At 41.5% G+C, this 21,632-nt stretch overlaps 1 protein-coding gene across 7 annotated transcripts in view; it reads right to left on the bottom strand.

The window, feature by feature from the left end:
• The window catches only part of LOC116689034 (protein MTSS 2), a 96,676-nt gene that overhangs the window by 13,569 nt on the left and 61,475 nt on the right, over positions 1-21,632 (bottom strand). Inside the window, exons 4-14 of one of the 7 annotated variants that reach the window (XM_032515315.1) lie at positions 16,843-16,927; positions 15,717-15,808; positions 13,163-13,237; positions 10,929-10,937; positions 9,146-9,303; positions 7,258-7,365; positions 7,042-7,139; positions 5,532-5,817; positions 4,749-4,823; positions 1,045-1,194; positions 351-533 (exon numbers count right to left, since the gene is read on the bottom strand). In XM_032515315.1, coding sequence (XP_032371206.1) covers positions 351-533; positions 1,045-1,194; positions 4,749-4,823; positions 5,532-5,817; positions 7,042-7,139; positions 7,258-7,365; positions 9,146-9,303; positions 10,929-10,937; positions 13,163-13,237; positions 15,717-15,808; positions 16,843-16,927 — 1,319 coding nt within the window. The remainder of the gene's footprint in view (positions 1-350; positions 534-1,044; positions 1,195-4,748; positions 4,824-5,531; positions 5,818-7,041; positions 7,140-7,257; positions 7,366-9,145; positions 9,304-10,928; positions 10,938-13,162; positions 13,238-15,716; positions 15,809-16,842; positions 16,928-21,632) is intronic. The other 6 variants (XM_032515334.1, XM_032515353.1, XM_032515362.1 and 3 more) reach the window with 6 other exon arrangements.

Genomic DNA, 21,632 nt, shown 5'->3' with positions numbered 1-21,632 from the left:
AACAAAAAACTGATTGTCTCAATAGACCAGTTGACACCACATACACACGTTTGTATTCTTTGTATTAACTTATTATTATTTGGCACATACGACTTGGCAAGTCCGCTTATCAAAGTTATGATACAGTTATTGGAAGATGCACTGCTGTTGCAGCCGATTGACCACAATGACTAGCTAGCTACTTAAAGGCCATACTTTACATATTCATGCACTGCTGTACACACACTTACACATTGGCAAGTATCCTTCCACACACTTAATCATAACATAATTCCTTTGTTTATACTGGTTTATATGAACTATAATTCTCCTTTATCTCCAGGCTGCTTGTCGGCATCATTCAGCCTTACCTTGGCCGCGATGGTAGCAGGGGTCATCCTGGGTCTCTGTGCGTCATCAGGGTGCGATGGCCCAGCGTATCCATGGGAGCTGGGCGACATCTCGTTCTCCCTCAGCCTATCGAGAGGTTCCTTTCTCCTCTGAACTGATGCTGCTGCTACCGGCTGCTCATACTGACCTGCTTTGGACCAATCCTGAAGAGGGTGAGTCAAATTAAATAAATACAAAGTAGCAGGTAGAATTAGCACGAGAGACTTGTCCACTATCCAGCAGTTTGAAGCCCTGAGTGCAGAGAAGCAATAGAGGGCATTTATGGGTGGATTGTGTGTGGGTGCTTGGAAGAGTGTTTGTGCGTGGGTGTGTGTGGGCCGGGGCCTTTTTGAGCATTTGAAAGTGTTTATGTTGATGAGTTTGATCGGTCAGCTCTCCACACCCTGCTTAGTTTTGGCCAATCTCCAGTCGGTAGATTGCAAAACCATTGAGTGAGACAGGGGAGGCCAAAAAAAATAAATAAATGCATGCACACGCAGCAAGTAGGGATGAAGAGTTTAAAGAAGCAAAGCAATGTGGTTATGAATGAGTTAATCAGGTGATGAAAATGAAAAGAATATAAACTCCATGCATTAACTGAAATGTACACTGTAAAAACAGAAGAAACAGAAGAAAAGGTGCAACTGAAGAAATGGAAGCGAATGGAGAACAAACCTTCCACATAGGAACCTTTGATGTGGGAGAGGAGGAGCTGGATCCAGGGGGGCAGTTATAGGGTGGGGACGCAGGAAGAATGACAGAGAGAGGCCTGGTGGAGCCAGAGTGAGAGAGAGCAGGGCGGAAGGTAGCGAAGGACGTGCCAAACTGCGGGACGAGAGACATAGTCGTGTAATCAGAGAAAGACAGAAACAGAAACCAAGAGAGAGACAGCCAGCTGTGGTAGAGGACCACTGGGCCGAACACATGTATACACCCACCTACTGTACAAAAGACACACACCATGTAGTCAGTGTAACACACAAGAGCAGGAACAGTTTAGCAGTAGATATAGAATAGAAAAGAAAGGCCTTTTAAAGAGTTAGTGGCTGCTGTCCATGCATCAAATGACTAGAACACTTATGTCAAAGGCTACATTTTTCCAACTGCATTATATGTTTATTAGAAAGACCATAGGATGTTTAAAAGCAGCATGCATTTTAAATGTAATTAGATTTGACAGTTACTAATTCAGTGCAGTAATTCTGCAGCATTGTAGCACAATGTACGGTATGTCCAATGGAAACTTAATGGCAACCTTTTTTCAAATGGGCTGCTATACCACTGTTTTGATACTGGTGGAGCCCTGTTTCAGATCCAAAAGTGTAGAAGACAGTCTTGAATGGTGCTTATAGAAACCCTGAGAATAGGAAGCAGCTGTGTGCGTGGGAAAGATGACCAGGCGTACGTTTTGCAAAACCAAGCAGTTATCCCTTATCTTTTAGGCATTTTCTCTTGAAAAACCTTAGTTACAACACTGTCTTTGGATAAAGCATACTTTTCCAAAAAATCCTCCAAACCATTTAAAAATATAGGTTGTTTATTCCTACTCTCTAATACAACCAACGGGAGCATTTCATAAATTAGCACCCCTTGCTGTGGCAGGAAGTACGACCCACAACAGACGTTATTTTACTTCGGGTCACACATGTGATGCAGGACGTGAAGTACTGTGTATGTCCCGTGTAGTAAAGTAAACTGTAAAACTGGCTTTTTATTTTCAATGGGACATTAACCCTGGTCTCCAGGGTGACAAAGTACAAGAGCACCGAGCAAAAGGACTTTCACTTTAAAGGAGAGTCTCTACATTTCACCTTCGTGTCCACTTAAGTTCAGCTGTGCAAAGCAGTATTGGACTCATTACTGCCCCGTGAGGCAGGAGTGCGGACCCAATGCAACTACAGTTGGCAAGAGCTGCCTTCCAATTGAGCGTCCCCCCCCCCCCCCCCCCCCCCCCCCATCAGCCACAAAGGGCAGTAATGAGCCAATTCCACATTGAAATGTATGCTTTAGATCAGGGGTTCCCAAAACTTTCAGCCCCACCGTTACCCCCAAAGTAACGGTGCAAGTGACATGCGACCCCCCCCCACTATATTATAAACATTGCGCGCAACCGCGCACGCACCATAGGCGTATCCAAACACGAGCATATTGACAACACAAAATAACACACAAAATAACACAACAGTTTTATCTTGTGTTAAAATCATGGCTAACATATGCTATTTTAATTTCTTTTAAATTTTTATTTTATTTCTGGAAATCAACTTGTGACCCCCCCCCCCCCCTCTGGCTCGCGACCCCCCTTCGGGTCTACTAGATCCCACTTCCGGGAATATATTTCTACTTGTGTATGTAAGGTGTGTGTGATGTCTGTCTGTCTGTCTGTCTATGAGACAGTCCCAAACAGGTTAATCGTGTTGGTGCTGGGAATAGGATCAGCAATAACCAGATATATTCAACAAGGTTGACGTAGAAAAGAACAGTGGGATTATTTTTGCCTCATGGTAGCTGTGCAACTTTGAATCGAGGGAACCATTAGACGTGGTTTGCGCAATCTACCTTGTCAACATGTGTCACTCAAGTGGAGATGTGTCACACACTCGCTGCCATCAGATGATTGTATAGGGTGTTAATCAACTGACAGGGGAGGCAGTCATATATGAAAGCTGTTGTGGAGGACAGATGCTGCTCAGAATCCGACATGAATACTTACTTTTGCCTCACGAGCCTCATTGGAATTGTATTTTTGTTGCAAACAGATGTGCATACTAGTCAAAGAATATTTAATGAAAGGGAAAGAGACAAGCTCTCAAGCGTAAATAAAAGGAATGGGATTTTGGAGAGGTTTATGTGAGTGCGCCTGCACCAACTAAAGTGTTGTTGAAAACAGCACAGAATCCAAGCGTTCCATGCGTACTTTGCTGTTGACCTGATGTAAGTTTTTGAGTGGGAAACAATGCAAAACAAAACCAACATAGAAATTGTCATTCCAATTCCCATTGATAATCTGCGCCTCTCCAACCACTGTTGCGAGCCACCAAAATACAACACATAAGTAGGAATGGAAAATATTCCCTTTATGCTTAGGAGGATACCACTATGCACTTTTGTTTATCTAAAAAGCACAGCAATACATTTGTTCAACAAAAAACCTCACATCTGAGGTGCAATCATCATTCATCATTCATTGTTCTCTCATAGGTCGATGGTGTTTGATTTGATATTGTATCACCAGAAATCATTCTCTGCTGGAGATCCCATTTAGCACCCAGAGGGCTGCTACTGTCTGTTCTGCTGCAGGTGCACCTGACTATCCTGGTAACAAGGTATCCTACTGTTTCTTTTCAAAATTCATTAAACTCTTGAAATAAAACTGCTGCTAACTTGGTGAATGTAACCTATCATTTCAAACAGCATGTGCGGTATAATGTGGTTTGATAATGACTTCATACCACATCATTTCAAACAGCATGTGCGGTATAATGTGGTTTGATAATGACTTCATACCACCGCAATTATCAACGTTGTTTATACAATAGTCCCATTTGACAAGAAACTGAAGTTTGTGTTTGTCTACCAGAAAACAGTATTGGAAAAATGAAGATGTTACAGTAAAAATTGTTCATAAATTGGAGAACAAAGTTCAATCTGCGAGCTGTTTTAATGGAAATCTGAAACCACTGAGGACAAATTTGGGTTGATGAGCAAACTTTCTGCAGAATAGCTGGCAGCATGGGGTTTAGACCCTCTATGGACACTGATGGATGGACACATACCAAACTAAACTGGCACTAAGATTCAGGTCACAAAGTGGACCTGCAACAGGGCGGATTGTCTCATCACAACGCATTCATTCACATTTCTTACCAAAATTAAATTCTTCTGTTGAGTTTGGAACAGAAGTTTAGGAGACACTACATTTAGAGATAGCTGGTCTCTCACTAAACTCTTTGCCCTCCAGCATCAGTACCACAGACCTATAAGATAAATATGGGCCTGCTGTGTACAGTTTCCTGAAATCACTTCTGGAGGATTTCTGGGTATTGAAGTCTTAAACATTCAGTAATTTCCTTCTGTTGCTGGTGGGGTTAATGATAAGAAAATGCCCACATGTATTTTTAAATAAAGACACCCAGACTGTTTTAATGTACAAATGATCTACTTAGTAGTAAGTTGATGAAATAATAATTTTAAGAATTTTGTTTATTTATAGAATTTATTAGCCTCTGTTATGTAATAAACCAATGAGATAAACCGATAACACAATGTACCTGTTTTTTCATATTTGGGCCAACAGTAACTGCTTTTAACGTGTTATTTGCTTTGAGTTTTAAACTGTTGAGGACTCCAAGCTGAACAGGCTTGATAAGAGTACTTACAGTGGTGGGGGAGCTGCATTCACTGACTGACTGGCATGTTTCTGAGGCCTCTGACGACGCTGAGCTGGAGGACTTCTACAACAGACAAACACAAAACGACAAAGCTATGTCATATGAAAGATCAAAAGTCCATATGTGGGTGTGATGCTTAAATATCTATCCGAAAAGAAGCCACACATGACAGAGAGGGGAGACCATTTAGGTTGATTTGCAAAGTAAATCATCTTGAAAATTAAATGTTGCTGTTTTTATGTTGTTTAAAGGCATGGCTATTAACCGTCATGAGTTGTCAAATTGACCCGTTTTCCTACATCAATGTTCTTTTTAATTCCCCAAACAACATGATTGATTCCACACAACGGTCTTTGGCAAGTACAAATCTCTACTTTTGTAAATTTTGGGGTGTCTTATTCAATTTTTCAGCATTTGAACAAAAAATATTGAAGGGGTTTCGAAATAGTATTGAGTAAAAGTTGACATACTCCAGTCTGTGATTATCCATCAACATCCATTCCTTTAATTTTAGTCTCAATAATTCCTAATTTCTGCTTTTCTAACTGAAACATTAGGTATCATTTCCTAGAAATTAAGTTTAAAGACCATAAAGTCTAAAAATAACTGTGAAAATAAAGTTAATAAGTTAGTGTTACGTAGAGTTAAACGTAAAATAACACATTAAAAACATTGATTAAAAAGCCTCAACAAAAGTGTTGATTTTTAATGTTGACGAGAAGACATCGCGGGGGTTAACACTCATCATATCACCGACTGTGTGTGTGTTACCTGGCTAGTGATGTCCGAGGGCATGGGCGAGGGGGGCTTGGAGTAGATGTTTGCGTCCTGGGACACAAAGCCCGAATCGTGGGAGGAGACGCTGCTGAGGCGGTGGGCGGCGATGCCCCCCGGTGGCGGAGGCTGATGCGGCAGGCTGCTGCGGTAGCGATAGGAGGAGGAGGAGGAAGATGAGGTGGGTGAGTGGGGCTGGGAGCCTCCACCCCCTCCACCAATACCCCCACTGCCGCCTCCCCCTGATGAACGGGAGGCACTACTGTGGGCGCTGTTGACGCTGCTGCAAGGGGTGGGAAGGAAAGGTGCAGAGGAGCCGGAGAAGGTTGGGGGGATGGGAGGGGGAGGAGTGTGAGGGGAGGAGGAAGGTGATGCTTGCCATTGTGGAGTAAGGACAATATTTATGGGGGGGGGGAGAGAGCATGATTACAAGGATGTGTCAAAGCAAAGGTTCGATTCAGGAAGCGGATGTGAACAAAATGTGAGGGGTTGGTTATTGGCAAAGATGATAAATTGATGATCGGATGATGCATTTACGGGTTTTGTGATCGGTTGACGTGATGGGGAAAGTTCAGGAGCAGTTCACAGCAAGTCGTCGTTTTTTTTGTTACCAGTCACAGTTAAAAGCAGAGACCCCGGAAAAGAAAGGACACCAGGTAACCAAGGCAACCGAGAGAAAGAGGGCAAATCACGTAAGTGCACACAGACAAAACAAAGAAAAATAGAAGACAGAGGAATGGAGAGGAAGACACACAAGACAAAAAAATGATATTTATGGTGAGGGAAGGGGGGGGTAGAAAAGGGCAGGACGGGGAGGAGGGGGTAGACAAAGAGTGTGTAAGCTTATGAGATCCAGGACACACACACACACACACGCACACACACACACACGCACCACACACACACACACACACACCACACACACACACACACACACACACACACACACACACACTGCAGGCAGGAGGCTCTGATCTTGCATGCTTTAGAGCTGTGCCTGGAGCATGACTGCTGCTACATGCATGCACTGACAGACTGAATCACACAGATACACCAAGTGATGTTTTTTCAGACAAAGAAATACACTTTTAGTTTAAAGTACTTGTCTTGTATAGTACTCACTTTGTTTTTCATATACTCCAAATTCTAGTATTGTATGCATTTGCACCTAAAGATAGCAGAAACTGTATGCCAACATTTAATATTTTTGTCATCTTTTTTTAAAGAAAATCATTACACTAATCCACATAATGATTCTCTGTCTGAAGACTGTGGTTCATTTATCTGGAGATCCAACTCCACTGATTGGACGGACAGTAATGATGGACTGACAGACACAGATGGACGGAACTGAGTCGCAGTGAAACATAAATCAGTGAAGGCTCCTCTTTCTTGAATAACTGTAAAGAACACTGCAGAGCGGGCAGAAGGTGCTGGTCATGTCTGTATGTACATACATGTGTGTTTTTGTGTGTGCGAGTGTGTGTGTGTGTGTGTGTGTGTGTACCTGCACATGCTGCTCTTGCGGGAGCCAGAGCTGCTGGGGGATGAAGGTGGAGTCTGATAGGACCAGCTGTAATCTGAGCCCTTCAGATCCTTAATCACCTGAGAGAGACACACACAAAGAGAGAGAGAGTTGGTATCCTATTAACTTCTTTCTCTCGTGTTTTGCGCGTGTGTGTGTGTGTGTGTGTGTGTGTGTGTGTGTGTGTGTGTGATTTACCTGTTCACTTGCTGGGGGCAGTTTGTGAGGATCGGTTGTCAGCACAGTGAGATCATCAATGATGGCCTGGAGGTGGGTGATCTCTCCCAGCATGGCAATCTCTCCGTTCTAAAAACACATTATAGAAACTTTAATTTCCTTGCCCTCCAATCATATTTTTCCCTTTTATCATATATAGCTGTACTAACATGAAGTGTTTTATCTTAACAGATTTCTCAGCAACTTTTTGTATGATTTTAATAATACTTAGACTGTCATTTGTGGAGCTCTAGATATTTCTATACATCAACAATATGTTTCTCCAGGTTTGCAGAAGACTTTCCTAAATGTCCCACACCGATATAATAGTAATGTTATATCAATTGCATTGTCATATTCATTTAATGACTAATGAATTAGAATAAATAAAAATGTAATGATTAATGAATTAGAATAAATAACAATATAATATTAGTATTTCAGGAAACCTTAATGCCACAGCATTATAATTCACTGTGGTACAGTCGTAGTGTCACATTTGATATTGTTCCATCTCTTGTTACCATGGGAGACTCACACACACCTATGTCAAATAAAATGTATAGTATGTCGCCTCCCAGTGGAAATCAAGTGCAGTGATATTTGTCACTTTTAGGATTTTAAGAACACACAACCAACAGCCCTTAAGTCACTTTGACCAAGGCACCCTTGTGTCACCCCTTTCACTCTCTGGGGCGTTGCCCCCTGCTGACCGCATTCATTATTTGGGAGAGACTAGGTCAACACAGTGGGTTTAGATTAACCCTGATTAATAAAAGTCTGCACCTGCTGATTTGCTCACCCCACGTTACATTGTCAGGATCTCACTTTCCTTAAATTACATCCCCGTTTCCTTCCCTTGCTTTCCTTCTCTTGCTTTCCTTCTCTTGCTTCCCTTCCTCGCGTTTTAGCCCCTCCCAGCGAGGAAGCATGAGAAAGACAAAGACATGTGTTTTAAAAGGGATGAGACCTTTTCTTCAAAATGGCATGTGGATTTGTCAGCTCTATGGGCAAAGTTAGCAACAGCTTTCAGCTGCACGGCTTCCAGGAAGGCTGTTCTTTTGGTCAGTCCAATGGGCCCGCAGCCGTATGGCTGAACCACCCAATGGTCCTGCAGCCCAATGGTCCCGCAGCCCAATGGTCCCGAAGCCCAATGGTCCCAGAGCCCAATGGTTCCATTGCCCACATTTAATTTTTCTTAAAATTAGGGTTTGGGTTAACCTCTAATCCTAACCCAAAATTGGGAGAAAGGAGGATAAAATGTGATACAAATTTATGAAAAAGTAAATGTGGGAATATAGGGCCTAATTTTGAAAAAAACCTTACAAATGTGAGAACATAGAGCGGTTGGAACCTAGGGCTGTGGCACGCTCCCCTCGTGTTGGCCGTAGCTCTTCAGAGATCCCTTCTTGTTCATTCCTCTGTGCTCAGGGCAGAAATAAGAGCTTTGAGATGGCCTTGACCAAGGGCCAGAACAACTTAAGGTTCAACCGAGGAGCTGTCAAAAGAGCAAGTGAGATTCAGCCCTGGTTTCACCTCATACCTTTACTGTAACTTCCTTCTTGAAGAAGACTGGTCGCCAAAACACATTGGAGTGATGTTTTTTAACCTCATTCTAGTTAGAATGTGCTAGATGTGTTGAGGCATTTTACCTTTTTTTTACCTTTTCTAAGAAGAGTGCCATGGATGTTTTCTTGATGCATCCTTGAGTCAATTTGAGCAAGGCAATTAACTCTAATCTACATGAGTGGAGCTGTTAAACAGAAGACTCTTGTCACACTGTGCAGCAGGTCACAACGTGTTTCTCCTCCACCCATTTTTCCCTCTCCCTTCCGATCACTCTGCCACCATCCCTCCTCTATCTCCTCACCACGACAGGCTGAAGGAAGCCGATGAATGTGCAGAAGCGACCCCTCTCCTCCACCAGGGCCCGACGCACTGCCTGCTTCTCCGTCTCCTCCATCAGCAGACACAGGTCTGTCACATCCTGCATGGCACTGTCCAGCTGAGGCTGCAGGTCCACTCGCCCTGGGGTGGGGACGGCACAGTGGTGGTGAGAGACAATAAATAAGAGATAGAAGCGAGTGAGACAGGCAGGTCAGGGAGAAGATGATGGTGGACACGTATGATGGAAAGAAGAGAGGTTTTCCCCAGAGGAAGTGGGTGCAAAGGAATGCGAAGGGTCGAGGTGCAGATGGTGTAAGTGAAAGGGAGAAAAAGTGTTTCTTTTAACACAATGTGGGCCTGATGAGCAGTTTGTAATTGCACAGCAATCACATGATGGCAAAAGGTACATAAGTATGGTGTTTAAAATCTCATTCCTATCTACTCTTAACAGAAAAGACATGAAATGCAATGAATGGAAAGCGGAATAACTCTTTGTAGCATTACAGCATGCAAGAAAAGTCGGCCGAGTTGTCTGCAGGGAGAGAGATTGAATGACAGAGAAGGACAAGAGAGGAGGGGTAGCATGAGAGCAGAATGAAAGCCTGCGGTGTGACTACAAAGCTCGTAGTAGCAAGAGAAGTCATGCAGGAGTCAAGGAAGACGAAGTTACGTCATGCATTGTCGGGGGTGAAACTGCACGACTCCAACTTCTCATACAACTACTGAAGTTTATAAGTTGAACTCTAATCCGTCACCAGGAAAGAAAACCCACAAGTGAAGCTTCTTTAGGAACTGCAGTGTTAAAACTGCTTCTCTAAAAAGTACTTCTGTCCGTGATAAGGAGAGCCGAATCGGTGCCTAAAATATAGAGCCAAGTACGGTGGCTGACAGGGGCCAAACGCACTGCAACTTAAGTAGACAAAACCCAAGCAAATTAAGAAAACATCTTTATTAATTGGACAACACATGCGCAGCATTTAGCAGACACACTGTTTTAAATCCAAAAGCCAAGGGAACTTTATCAGGATGCATAGTGTCCTGAGCCATGAAATAACCGGCCTTTAAAATGAAAAATCTGCTTGCTTCTATGGTAATTTAACATAGGGGTATGTATACTTATGCCATCTGTATTTTAAGAAGAACATTTATTTATTTACAATATATTATTCATTTATAAAGAAAACTGGTGTTCTTAAAGGTTGGATTTTTCCATATTTTTTTCTTAAGGCATTGATTTGCATTGAGAAATGATTTTATGGAAAGTAAACCATGTCAATTTCCAAAAGATGATTTTTGTATTCCTCTTTTTAGTCAATTTTAGCATAAGCACCACTGTATGAGGATGTGTCACCCAGGATATTTTATTTAATGGTTAAACTAAAACGAAGAGACTAGCGAAGCCCTGAAATAAAATCTAGATTCAAGGCATTTGTTATTCTGGTTCAAATTGTGCTTGGGTATTTCACCAAATAAATGTATGCTTAATCAAGTTACAACAGACTAATTTCTGATTTCTTTGAGGGATCCTGTTAGGTCACTCCAGCCGCAATTACAAGGCTTTACTGGCCTAAAGTCAACTTTTATGAGTATTCCTTATTGTAAAACAATTCCCTTATACACACAGAAAAGTGGGAACTCTTGTCTCACAAATACCTCACCTTCGGTACACGCGTGCTTGTAATGTGCAGGAGAAAGTTGATAATGTGAGTTAAAAAATGGGGGGGGGGGTGCGGCAGAGCTCTAGCGAACGACAGGCTGATACTTACCCTGGATCTCTATTACAGGGGGACAAATACCGCAGGGAGGGAGAGACGGTAGCAGTGAGAAGGGGAGGTCGCAAAAAGGAAGCAAAATAAGAAAAGAGAAAGGCAGAACTTATTGTTAAGGTTAGTACAAGGAAGCCATCACACGACTGCCACAGTTTAGAGCAAAATAACACGGCTGCAACCAAAAACCAGAAATAATTATAATAATACAACCAAGCATCAGCACGGCTGACCACACACTCGCAAACATAACAGCAACGGACACTCTTTCACCAAATGTCACCAAATATAATTATTTCATTGAATGTATGAGTCACATTTATTGTATTACTAATATTTCATATAAAACAATAACAACTCTAAGTGGATAAGGAGTGTTGGTGATGTCTAAATGAAGCTTCTTGATGGGTTTTCTTTATCATCTGAGACCACAAGATGGCGCTCTCTGTTTAACAAAGAATTTGAAGCACACTGAATTTCCATTACTTTGGCTTTTTTCTTACACCAGTAACGGCATGTAATTGGGTCAACATTAGTCTATATCCTTCACGTTCCACTCCCAGGATTGCTTATATGTGTTGGAATTCTAAGCTCTGGTGGATTTCTGAGGACTATGGTTACCTGGTCCTCAGATCTCTGCAGGGTAAATCCAGACAGCTAGCTAGACTATCTGTCCAATCTGAGGACTATGGTTACCTGGTCCTCAGATCTCTGCAGGGTAAATCCAGACAGCTAGCTAGACTATCTGTCCAATCTGAGGACTATGGTTAACTGGTCCTCAGATCTCTGCAGGGTAAATCCAGACAGCTAGCTAGACTATCTGTCCAATCTGAGGACTATGGTTACCTGGTCCTCAGATCTCTGCAGGGTAAATCCAGACAGCTAGCTAGACTATCTGTCCAATCTGAGGACTATGGTTACCTGGTCCTCAGATCTCTGCAGGGTAAATCCAGACAGCTAGCTAGACTATCTGTCCAATCTGAGGACTATGGTTACCTGGTCCTCAGATCTCTGCAGGGTAAATCCAGACAGCTAGCTAGACTATCTGTCCAATCTGAGTTTACTATTTTGCATCAGCTCTAGGCAGATCTTAGCACCGCCCATGACTATTGTGATTGGTTTAAAGAAAAGCCAATAAACCAGAGCACGTTTTTCTCCCGTCCCAGAATGCTTTGTGGACTAGACTAACCCTCCTCAGCTCCGCAACGTGTGGATGGTCTGCCAAAGCGAGACCAGGTCAACGTATACAACTAATGGTTCATGAAGCTTTATTTTGACATCACATATTTTCAGAGTTACAGTTCTCCTTAGGTCTCACAAAAGACAGACTATATTTAAAAGAAAAGTAATTTTGAAATTTATTTTACAGACATTATATTCTATTATGTATTCATCTGCCTGGCAACTGAACGGAAGCGTCTCCAGAAAGAAAGCACTCATTATTGGTTGCTGCATCTCTGAGTGAAGTGAAGTTTCAGGACAAATGAGAATTAATGTGCAGTACTATCGAGCACCACCAGAGGGCAATATGAACCCAAAATAGTTTTGACCTAGACAATGAAATAAATGGTTCTTGACCTCTAGAATGATTCAATTTTCTCTATGAGTGTGTGTGTGTGTGTGTGTGTGTGTCTGTGGTCTTGTTTAACTATATTCTTGGGGTCCAAAAACAGGAATATAGTATACTTGTGGGGTGCCGACAGCTTTGTGGGGCCGAAATGCTGGACCTCACGAGTTTAAACGGCTGTTTGAGGGTTAAGACTTGGTTTTAGGATTAGGGTTAGAATCCGGTTATGGTTAGGGTGGGGGTAAGGGTCAAGGTTAGGGTAAGGGGCTAGGGAATGCATTATATCAGTGACGGGTCCCACAAAGATAGTGCTACGCACTTTGTGTGTGTGTTGGCAGTCAATGTAATCACTGTATTTTGAGTCTGTTTGGTAATGCTTTTATCATGCATCCAAATCAGATACAAACCATAAATGAACATTTGATTGAGTTTTCACCCAGGGACTACTGTTGTTGGGGTTGAATCACTATTCATTAACAATGATGAGATCATAATGAGATAAAAGAGGTAAAAATGAACTCAAGGTCCAAATATCAACAGCTCCAGCACGTAATCTACACGGAAACACCGTCAAATCGATTTTGTGAACTTGAAAACACTATTTGATGTCTACACCGTGACGTTGCTGTCTGTTGAGAGGAGCTTGAGCTTGGCTGCTGACCGTTACCTTTCCGAGCCTTCTTCTGTAGCTTCATGGTGTCAGATGACTTCTTCTTGATCTCGTGGCGGGACCTCTTGTACTCTTGAAACAAGATGAACAGAGACGCTTTAGTAACAAGAATGTCAAAGCCCTCCGGATGATCTCATCTTGCATTTCCAATATTAACTTGAGAAACGCTTCCAGAGGCTAAGGAACCAAGACCTCGCTGATAAACACTTTACATTGATTTGGGGAAAACACGGATCCACAGTGATTACAGTCAGCATTCAACAATATCTGTAAATCAGTCAGTCCAAAAATCTGAAACCTATAAGAGTTAGGGTTATTAATGTGAAAGCATGAGAACTATCATAAAAGCAATGTGTATCTTTGTGATCTTACTATATATTGTCTGTGACAAAAGGGGATTTTCCCTGATCAAGCATGTATTTTGGCAGTTCCTCCCTAAACTGCTCTTGGTTTACTTGATTTAAGTCAGTGTGAGCGTGGAATGGACTAAAACAACAACAAAAAAACATATTTTTTAACTTATTCTGGGCTGACATCTGGCGTGCAAACACCCTCAGGCTGTGACCAGGCTGATACAGCACTGCATAAGCTGTTTTTTGATTCATTTCAGCCACTAGGTTGGTATATGGAAGAACCTGACACAAAGCGCTCCACCCAAAAAACCCTTGCTCGGTGTCATGGTTGTGGTTTGAGTCCCTTTGTGCTGTGGGCTTGCTTCCTGTTTCCCTGCTATGTTTCTGTCTCTTCTCTCCCTGTCTCTGTAGTCTCGGTCCTTGTCCGTGGTTATGTTCCATTTGCCTGTGTTCTATTCTGTTATCTGTTGTGTTTTCCTAGATCCATTCTTTGTGTATGTTTTCATCCTTAACTTCTGGTATTATTTTCTAGTGTTCAGTTCCATGTGTCTGTGGCTGTGTTTCCATCCACACTTTTTTATCCAAATTAGGTGATATCAAATGAAAAATGCCTTATGAAAACAGTAAAACTCAATAGAATTTCACGAATATCGACTCAAAGGAAATACGTTTGGTCTCATCTGATTTTATCTTGTTGATATTCGGCTTATGCAATAAACACTGATGGACACGTTATTTGCTGAATAAATAATTGCGATTAAGTTTTAGGTCATTTAATGGTTGCAACCCGCCACAAAACGAAGAAGAAGAAGAAGTTTTAATTCATTTCCGCCCAGTGTTTCCTCTCTGTCTGCACACATGGCGGATGTCAACAAAGGCAGATTGTAGTGGACGGACGAGGAGACAAGAGACTTTCTGAATTTAATTTACGAGCAAAATGTAACGGCTATTTTAGATAGCAGAAATCTAAGAAATGCCATAATTTATCAGGAACTCGCAAAGGAAATGGGCTACGAAGTTAGGACAAGCTATTAGACGTCCTACGGAGTAAATGGAAGGCACTCAAACAGCGAGACGTTTCAAAAAAAGAGTCTCGCAGCGGTGCCGGAGGGACAATAAAAGGCAAGTTACATCTGCATCGTCATAGCAATGTGTTGATAGCGTTGTTGTTTTCTTATTATAGCTCGATATGTTGCTATCAGCACTACAACTTGTCCAATATTGATCATTTTGTCTAGAAAAACTTTGTTTGCAAAAGTTCGCTTGAATGTGCGATTCAGCGTGAAAACAAATAGAAACCCCTGAAAATGCCTAAAATCAATTTGAAATACCAATTTGATGGCAAAACAGCATGTGACGTCATCACCACAGGTTTTTATTCGCTTCAAAGCCGTTGGATGGAAACACACTTTCACCAGCTTTATTCTCATGAGTTTTTTTTACCAAACTTCAGATAATTTGATTGACACGTGGATGGAAACTGAGCTTTTGTCCATCTGTGTTTCCTGTAGAGTCTGATTAGTCCCTGATGTGTTTCACCTGTCCCTCCTCAGGCCTCACGTCACCTGTCCCTCGTTACCACCTTCCTCTCCTTGTGTGTATCAGTTTGTTCTCTTGGTCACTGTCCCTTTAATTACTATATGTGTAGTCTTAGTCCTAGTGTGCAGTTTCCCCCAGTTTGTTCTCCTTCTAGTGTTTCTGGATTTAGTTTTCTGTTTGATGTAGCTTGTGTATTAAACCTCAATGTTTGTCCAATCCATTTGCCTCCATGTCTCCTGCTTTTGGGTCTTTCTTTTCAATGTGCAAACTATGACATTTTTGCAACATCATCCGGAAATGTCTCGCATTTAAATATTTACATATTATACTTTCAAGTGCACATTCATGTTAGATTACTTTGTAATGACAGTCGGGAAAGGCAACAATTTACTTCACAATTGTTAAGATGATCAACAATCGTGAACCACTCTCATCTTACATTATAATCAGCTGTGCATGGTTTCAGGGGGCTGATAAGCTTTCAAACTCAAGAAAATATTAATAAAAATGGACTTTGGGGAATTATATGCTTCTTGAAGCAACATCACAAGGCAGTAGGTACTTTGGTTTCGAGCTACGCAGCAGGAAAGATATGGGGCCAGAACTTAGTATTATATTGGATTCATGAATTAGCATAATAACCTGCAATATTTGTGTACCTTTGGCATGATCCTTATCCAACTGGTTGGCTGTCTTCTTCCAGTCCTCAATCTTGTCCTGGAGAGGAGTGATCAGACTCTCCATCATAGCACTGTGGGAGAGATTTAAAAGGAAGGTACATAATTAAGAAACACAGCGCCAATAAGTGCAGCTTTGTTTCACTCAAAATCGATTCTAAGACGAATAATTTTGGCAGAAACTGACTTGAGCTGCATTTATGCTTCTGTGCATGGCCCCATAAAGAGATTTCCCTGTAGCCTACATAAGTGGCCTGAAGTTTATACTTGTGCGATGGCTTGTGCTCCAATCTCTTTATGAGAATAGCAGGAGTGTGTGGTAGAGGGAGTGAGAGAGTGACAGTGATTAGCCTCAAAGCTAGTAGCGACTCTAGAGTCATAGTAAGAGAAACCCCCTGTTCTTTCTGACCACGGTCGGAAATCTATACCAGGAAAAGTTAACCCTCTACATGATTTCATGTTTTTTTATGGAGAAGGAAATGCTGAGCCAATCACAGTTTTTTGCGGTCTGCATCGCCGCGACGCGTAGTCACATTTTTTGAGAGGTGCACGTACCATGGCATGGATTTAACGCGGAAGCATAAATTAGCCTTTAGTGTGCCAAGTCCCACAGAAAATCAGACACTTCTGGAATGAGATCCTTACATATAATTCACTCCATGACACATAATAGCTTTTGGATTGAGTGAGTATTCAAAGGGAGCCGTGTCATTACCATGGCTATACAGTAGATCGTCATTATCATCACCATTATTGTAATAGCTTGTGCCGTGGAAAAGTCATTAGACAGTAGAGAATGAAGGAAAAGCCAAAACAATGGTTGAAAACAGACTGGGTGAAAGTTCCAGAGTGGTCTGTGTTGTGTGCCAATTTACAGTCATTTCACTATGTACAGACAGAGCAGTGGTCCTAATGGAATCCGTACAGCTGCCAACCTCACCAAGCCCCATCACAGCACTAAACCAAGGTCAGCTTTAGATGGAAACATATGAAAGATCCTGATGGGGTACAGAATAAGGTCAACAAAGGAAGGAAAAGAAGAAAAGGAAGGAGGTTAAAGAAGGACAGAAATGGTGAGAAAATAAGGAAGGAAAGACATGGATCTTACTTGGTGAACTGGCGTAATTTGGCCTCAATGCTGCGATGCCTCATGCACATCCTTGTCAGGGCTGAACCGATATCTCTGGTTGCCCCTGGAAACACAAAACAGCCAGGTTTATATGACGAAACACACACAGACACAAATACACATACATATGCTGTAAGAGTCCCATTGCGCATTTACCACTGAAGGCCCTTTTCTGTTCCACAAAAACCACACAAAGCTGTGATCAATATTTATATTATAGCGATTAGCGTGCAGTGTTATGTAAATGCTGGGGAAAGCATTGTATTCTTCAAACAGAAGAACTACCAGGCTTTTGTACCCTTTTACATTTAGCCAGTATTTACACAAGAGCCTATACTGCCTCTCGTAGATACCACACACACTCCCGGCTACGTCCAAATAAAGTCTTGTGAGTGTGTGTTTGTGTGAGAGCCAAGCGCTCAGGGACCCGGTTTCGTGAGCAGCTAACCTGCAACTGTAAACACCAGTCTATTTTAAGACGGAGTAGGTCCATGTGGAAAACGCTGACCCTGGAGTTAAAGTCAGTTTAACAGATGGCAGACGCCACCAACTTCCAAACAAGGTGCTTAGCGCCGTACAGGTAGCAAGCACACAACTTCACTCCCATGCTATCTGCAGACCTTCCAGCAGAGGTATGGCTTATGTAGTATTCCGTGCCTCGAGAATACCATAATCTCTGCTGCCATTGAAATGTACACACAGGAAAATTCTGATTAAACGGCAGCAAAATGGGATTTTCTCGAGAGACACTGTATATCATTAGGGCTTAGTCAGGCTTATACAGTTAAATGCAGGGTGCTGAAGGAGGAAGGTTGTTATTCTAAATGGTTATGCACGAGATTAATATTTCCGTCCATATTTTTATTTGAACAGATTAGGGGGATGGAAAATTTCAATTAATAATTTAAGAATGAATATGATATGACTGTTACAGTATAGGGAATTCAGGATCCAAACGCAGAGAAAGAGAGTTTATTGTCACAAAAAAAGGAAAAAGACAAACAAGAGCCCAAAATCCAAATCTCAAAATCCTCAAGGAGAAAACAAAGCCAAGCCAAGGAGAAAACAAAGAAAACCAAAAACAGGAACACAGAAAATGGGAAGACAGATCACGGGGAAAATGAAAATGTAGAACAAACCGACAGGAACGGTCCGTGTACTTGGCGGCCAACGGATTTTTGTTTTGAAATAAAAAAATAAAATGAAAAAAACAGCCAGTTTCCCAATTCCCATTAGTAAATAGGGGGAAAAAAACACAGAAAACAACCAGTTTTTTGTTTTGATATTAAAAAAACGAAAAACAATCTCGTTATCCGATTGTCTTTGATGCATTTATAGATGGAAATCGGAATATAAGATACGTGCGTATACGTCTCATTCCTCAATTTTACATTGTTTTTTTTTCGCGACCCGGAAACGATCGTAAGTAGTTTTAAAGGTCCGTACGTGCAAAACTAAATGTTAGCTACTTTTATTGTGTAATATGTTAAATATTGAACAATGAAAGCACCTGAAATATCCTGCATATCTTATCCACACATGGATCCTCCAAAGAGGACACAACTTTCCATTGTTGTTTGCGCAGACATCCAAAGTAGAGAATGAAAAACGGCAGCGCGCCCTCTGCTGACCGCCAAGCAGGAGGAACTTCCGGGTCACCCAAAAAAACAACAATTGAAAATTGAAAAAATTAGACATATACAGACATATTTTATTTTCTGATTTCCATCTACAAACGCGTCAAAGGCAATCGGATAACGATGGTAAAGTAAAACGAAAGTTTTTAAACGAAAGTAGAACTAAAGACCAGACAGCACAGAAAAAACCAGACTATCAAAATAAAACAGGAAACAGAACATAGAGAGACTCAAGGGAAACACACACAAGACCGAGGAGGAAACTAGGCCACAAGCACAAGGAGACAAGACAGAACCAAAATACCAAATAAGGAGAAACAAAATACCCAAACCATAACAATAACTTCTTCAGTTACATCAACATGTGCACTGACCATAATGTTAAGGAAATGAATCAAGCACGGATCTGTTTAACTCAGCTGCCGACATTCTTTATGCACTCTTAACTTGTCTGACAACGTTCAAGTTTCAGATTGCAAACACATTTAAAGAGTTCGGATTTTTTTTCTTTTCTTTGAACTCGTCATGTCGGACGTCAGACATGCTACGTGCCAATCCACTACCACGACCTCTTCACCTGCCTGTGTGCTTTGCTACATGAAAGGCAGACTACTTCCTGCACGGACCTTTGGTATTCCTTAGGATACTGGGTTGAGTACAAATTGCTTTTTTTGAATGTGACATTAATTGTTTATGTCTTTTATGTTATGTCATACTTGACTAGACCTTACATTTAAGCCTTATCTAGCATGAAGCATACTGTACAGTTGTTAAAATTGCATTATCTCCTATGTAATACGCCATCCTAAAGTGCAATTTCTTCTGGTTGTACTACACGCATGTGTGTCCCCATGATGGCCTTGGTCTTATCACCCATAATGCTTTGCTCCTGAGCATCTTAATTTCATTTCCTCACCAGCCAGTATGTAGATTCAAACCAGAAGCCTTTCAATTAAAACAATCAAATACTCACATATGTTACCACATACCAATACACTAGAAATGCAACCACACACACACACACACACACACACACACACACACACACACACACACACACACACACACACACACACACACACACACACACACAACACAGAGAACACTTACACTGTGTTGTTCACATCCAGAGAGAAGTGCTCCATTCATAATTAACAAATTCCTCCCTCTCGCCTCCTGTTCTACCCGGCAACCATTCATTAAAGGAGAACCACCCTCCCTATGCACACACGCACGCACGCACACACTCACACACACACTCACACACACACACACACACACACACACACACACACACACACACACACACACACACACACACACAAACACAGTTTACACCATGCATGCCGATCAGTTGTACAACTGAAGCAGTGTTTGAACTGAGTGTTGACAGTGAGATCCAAACCCAAATCAATAAGTAGATATTAAAAATGCTGTGGGTAGAGAGTGAATTAAGTCAAAACTAATGAAGAAAGAATCTGATACATCGTATCGAAGGAAAAAGGATTATTGGGAAAGGAATGGGAGAGGAAGAGATGGAGGAGAGATGAGAGAGCACGAAGACCAAAGGGGTCGCATTGCACATTTTAATGAGTTCACTGCTGGCGAGAGAAACATGGGACTTGAGTTTCAGCCAAGAGAGAGAGTGTGTGTGTGTGTGTGGTGTGTGTGTGTGTGTGTGTGTGTGTGGTGTGTGTGTGTGTGTTTGATCTCTACGTTTATGATGGTCCTCTTCCTGTTTGCCTGTTATTACCATGCCTTTCAGACTCCATAGGAGATCAACAACTTCACAAAACACACACTACTCACATCTGGAATACAGCTACTGTGTGTGTGTGTGTGTGTGTGTGCGTGTGTTTGTGTGTGTGTGTGTGTAAGTCAGTGTTCATTTGCTTCCAATGCAAATCAACATGTTTTTATCCCCTTTTGAACTAGAAGAGGCCTAGCAATGGCTCGGACCACGCTACATCTGGCTTGTTGTTCATGCAAAATTTCAAAGAAAAGTTAAAAATGTGTTTGTTTATGTTGATTTAATGCTGTTTTACTGTGTGTAATGAGGGTTAGCTGTTTACTGCGTCAACGGAAGTACATTTGCGGGATAATTGCCTGACATCCTTCACATTCCGCTCTCTGTGCGTTGCAGTTGTCAGACACTTTTCGCTTCGGGAAACAACAACAAACCGCACGCTAGCAAGCTACACGCTGAAAATTTTGAAATTTTGAAAGTTTTGAAGCATATTTTGGATCATGCAACGAGGCAGGCATGCTTGGTTCTTTCGGGAAATAATTGTAAAGATTTACAAAGACTATGTCTATGGCATTTCTTCTCTAACTGGGATATTTCAGGACCGACTGGTGGGAGCCAACGTCGCTGCGTCCAGAGCTTAGCACCGACCAGGGCGATTGTGATTGGTTTAAATATTATTTTTTTCTCCTATACAAGTAACAAATAACAGATGTATATAAGATAAGATAAAAAAAAAAAACTTTATTTGTCCCACAGTGGGGAAGTTGAGGTTTGCAACAGCAAAGACGAAAGCAGAGATAGATAAGTGTACAAGTAGCATAAACAAGTGTCAAAATAAAGACGTACCATCTTACAGTAAAATAAAATAAAGTTACTGTACATACAATAAGACTAAAATAGAATATGCATAAATAAATAGTGGTAGTATGAATACTGGTAGTATAAAAGTATTGTTGAAGGGCTAAGCACATAAGTCAGATTTGTGGGTTGTGGACATAGATCTGTCAATGTGAGACTAGTGGTTCACATACTGTAAGTCAGTGATGTTGTAATAACTATAGGCAAGAAGCATCTCCCCCAAAAAGAAAACAAAATGTGTGAAGAGTGACGACAGCCAAGATACTGAAAACTGCCCTTGTACCATTTTTTTTACAGATGTAGTATAATGTATGATTTTGTAAAATCTCCAACTTACTAATCCATTGTGAAAAATGTGGTGATGAATCAAATATACGGTGCCCTGCCACTTGTATTTTTTTTTTTTTTAATATGTCAGGTCCATATGTGTGTGTGTGTGTGTGTGTTAAGTTGTGAATGTGAAGATGAAGTGCTACCTCCTCTGTCAGCTCTAGCCACTGAAAAGAAATAAGAGGAGAAATCAGACC

The sequence above is a fragment of the Etheostoma spectabile genome, chromosome 1, assembly GCF_008692095.1.
Source record: "Etheostoma spectabile isolate EspeVRDwgs_2016 chromosome 1, UIUC_Espe_1.0, whole genome shotgun sequence".
Classification (NCBI taxonomy): domain Eukaryota; kingdom Metazoa; phylum Chordata; class Actinopteri; order Perciformes; family Percidae; genus Etheostoma; species Etheostoma spectabile.
The sequence above is the reverse complement of the archived record's forward strand: the minus strand, read 5'-3'. Positions and strand labels throughout refer to the sequence as shown.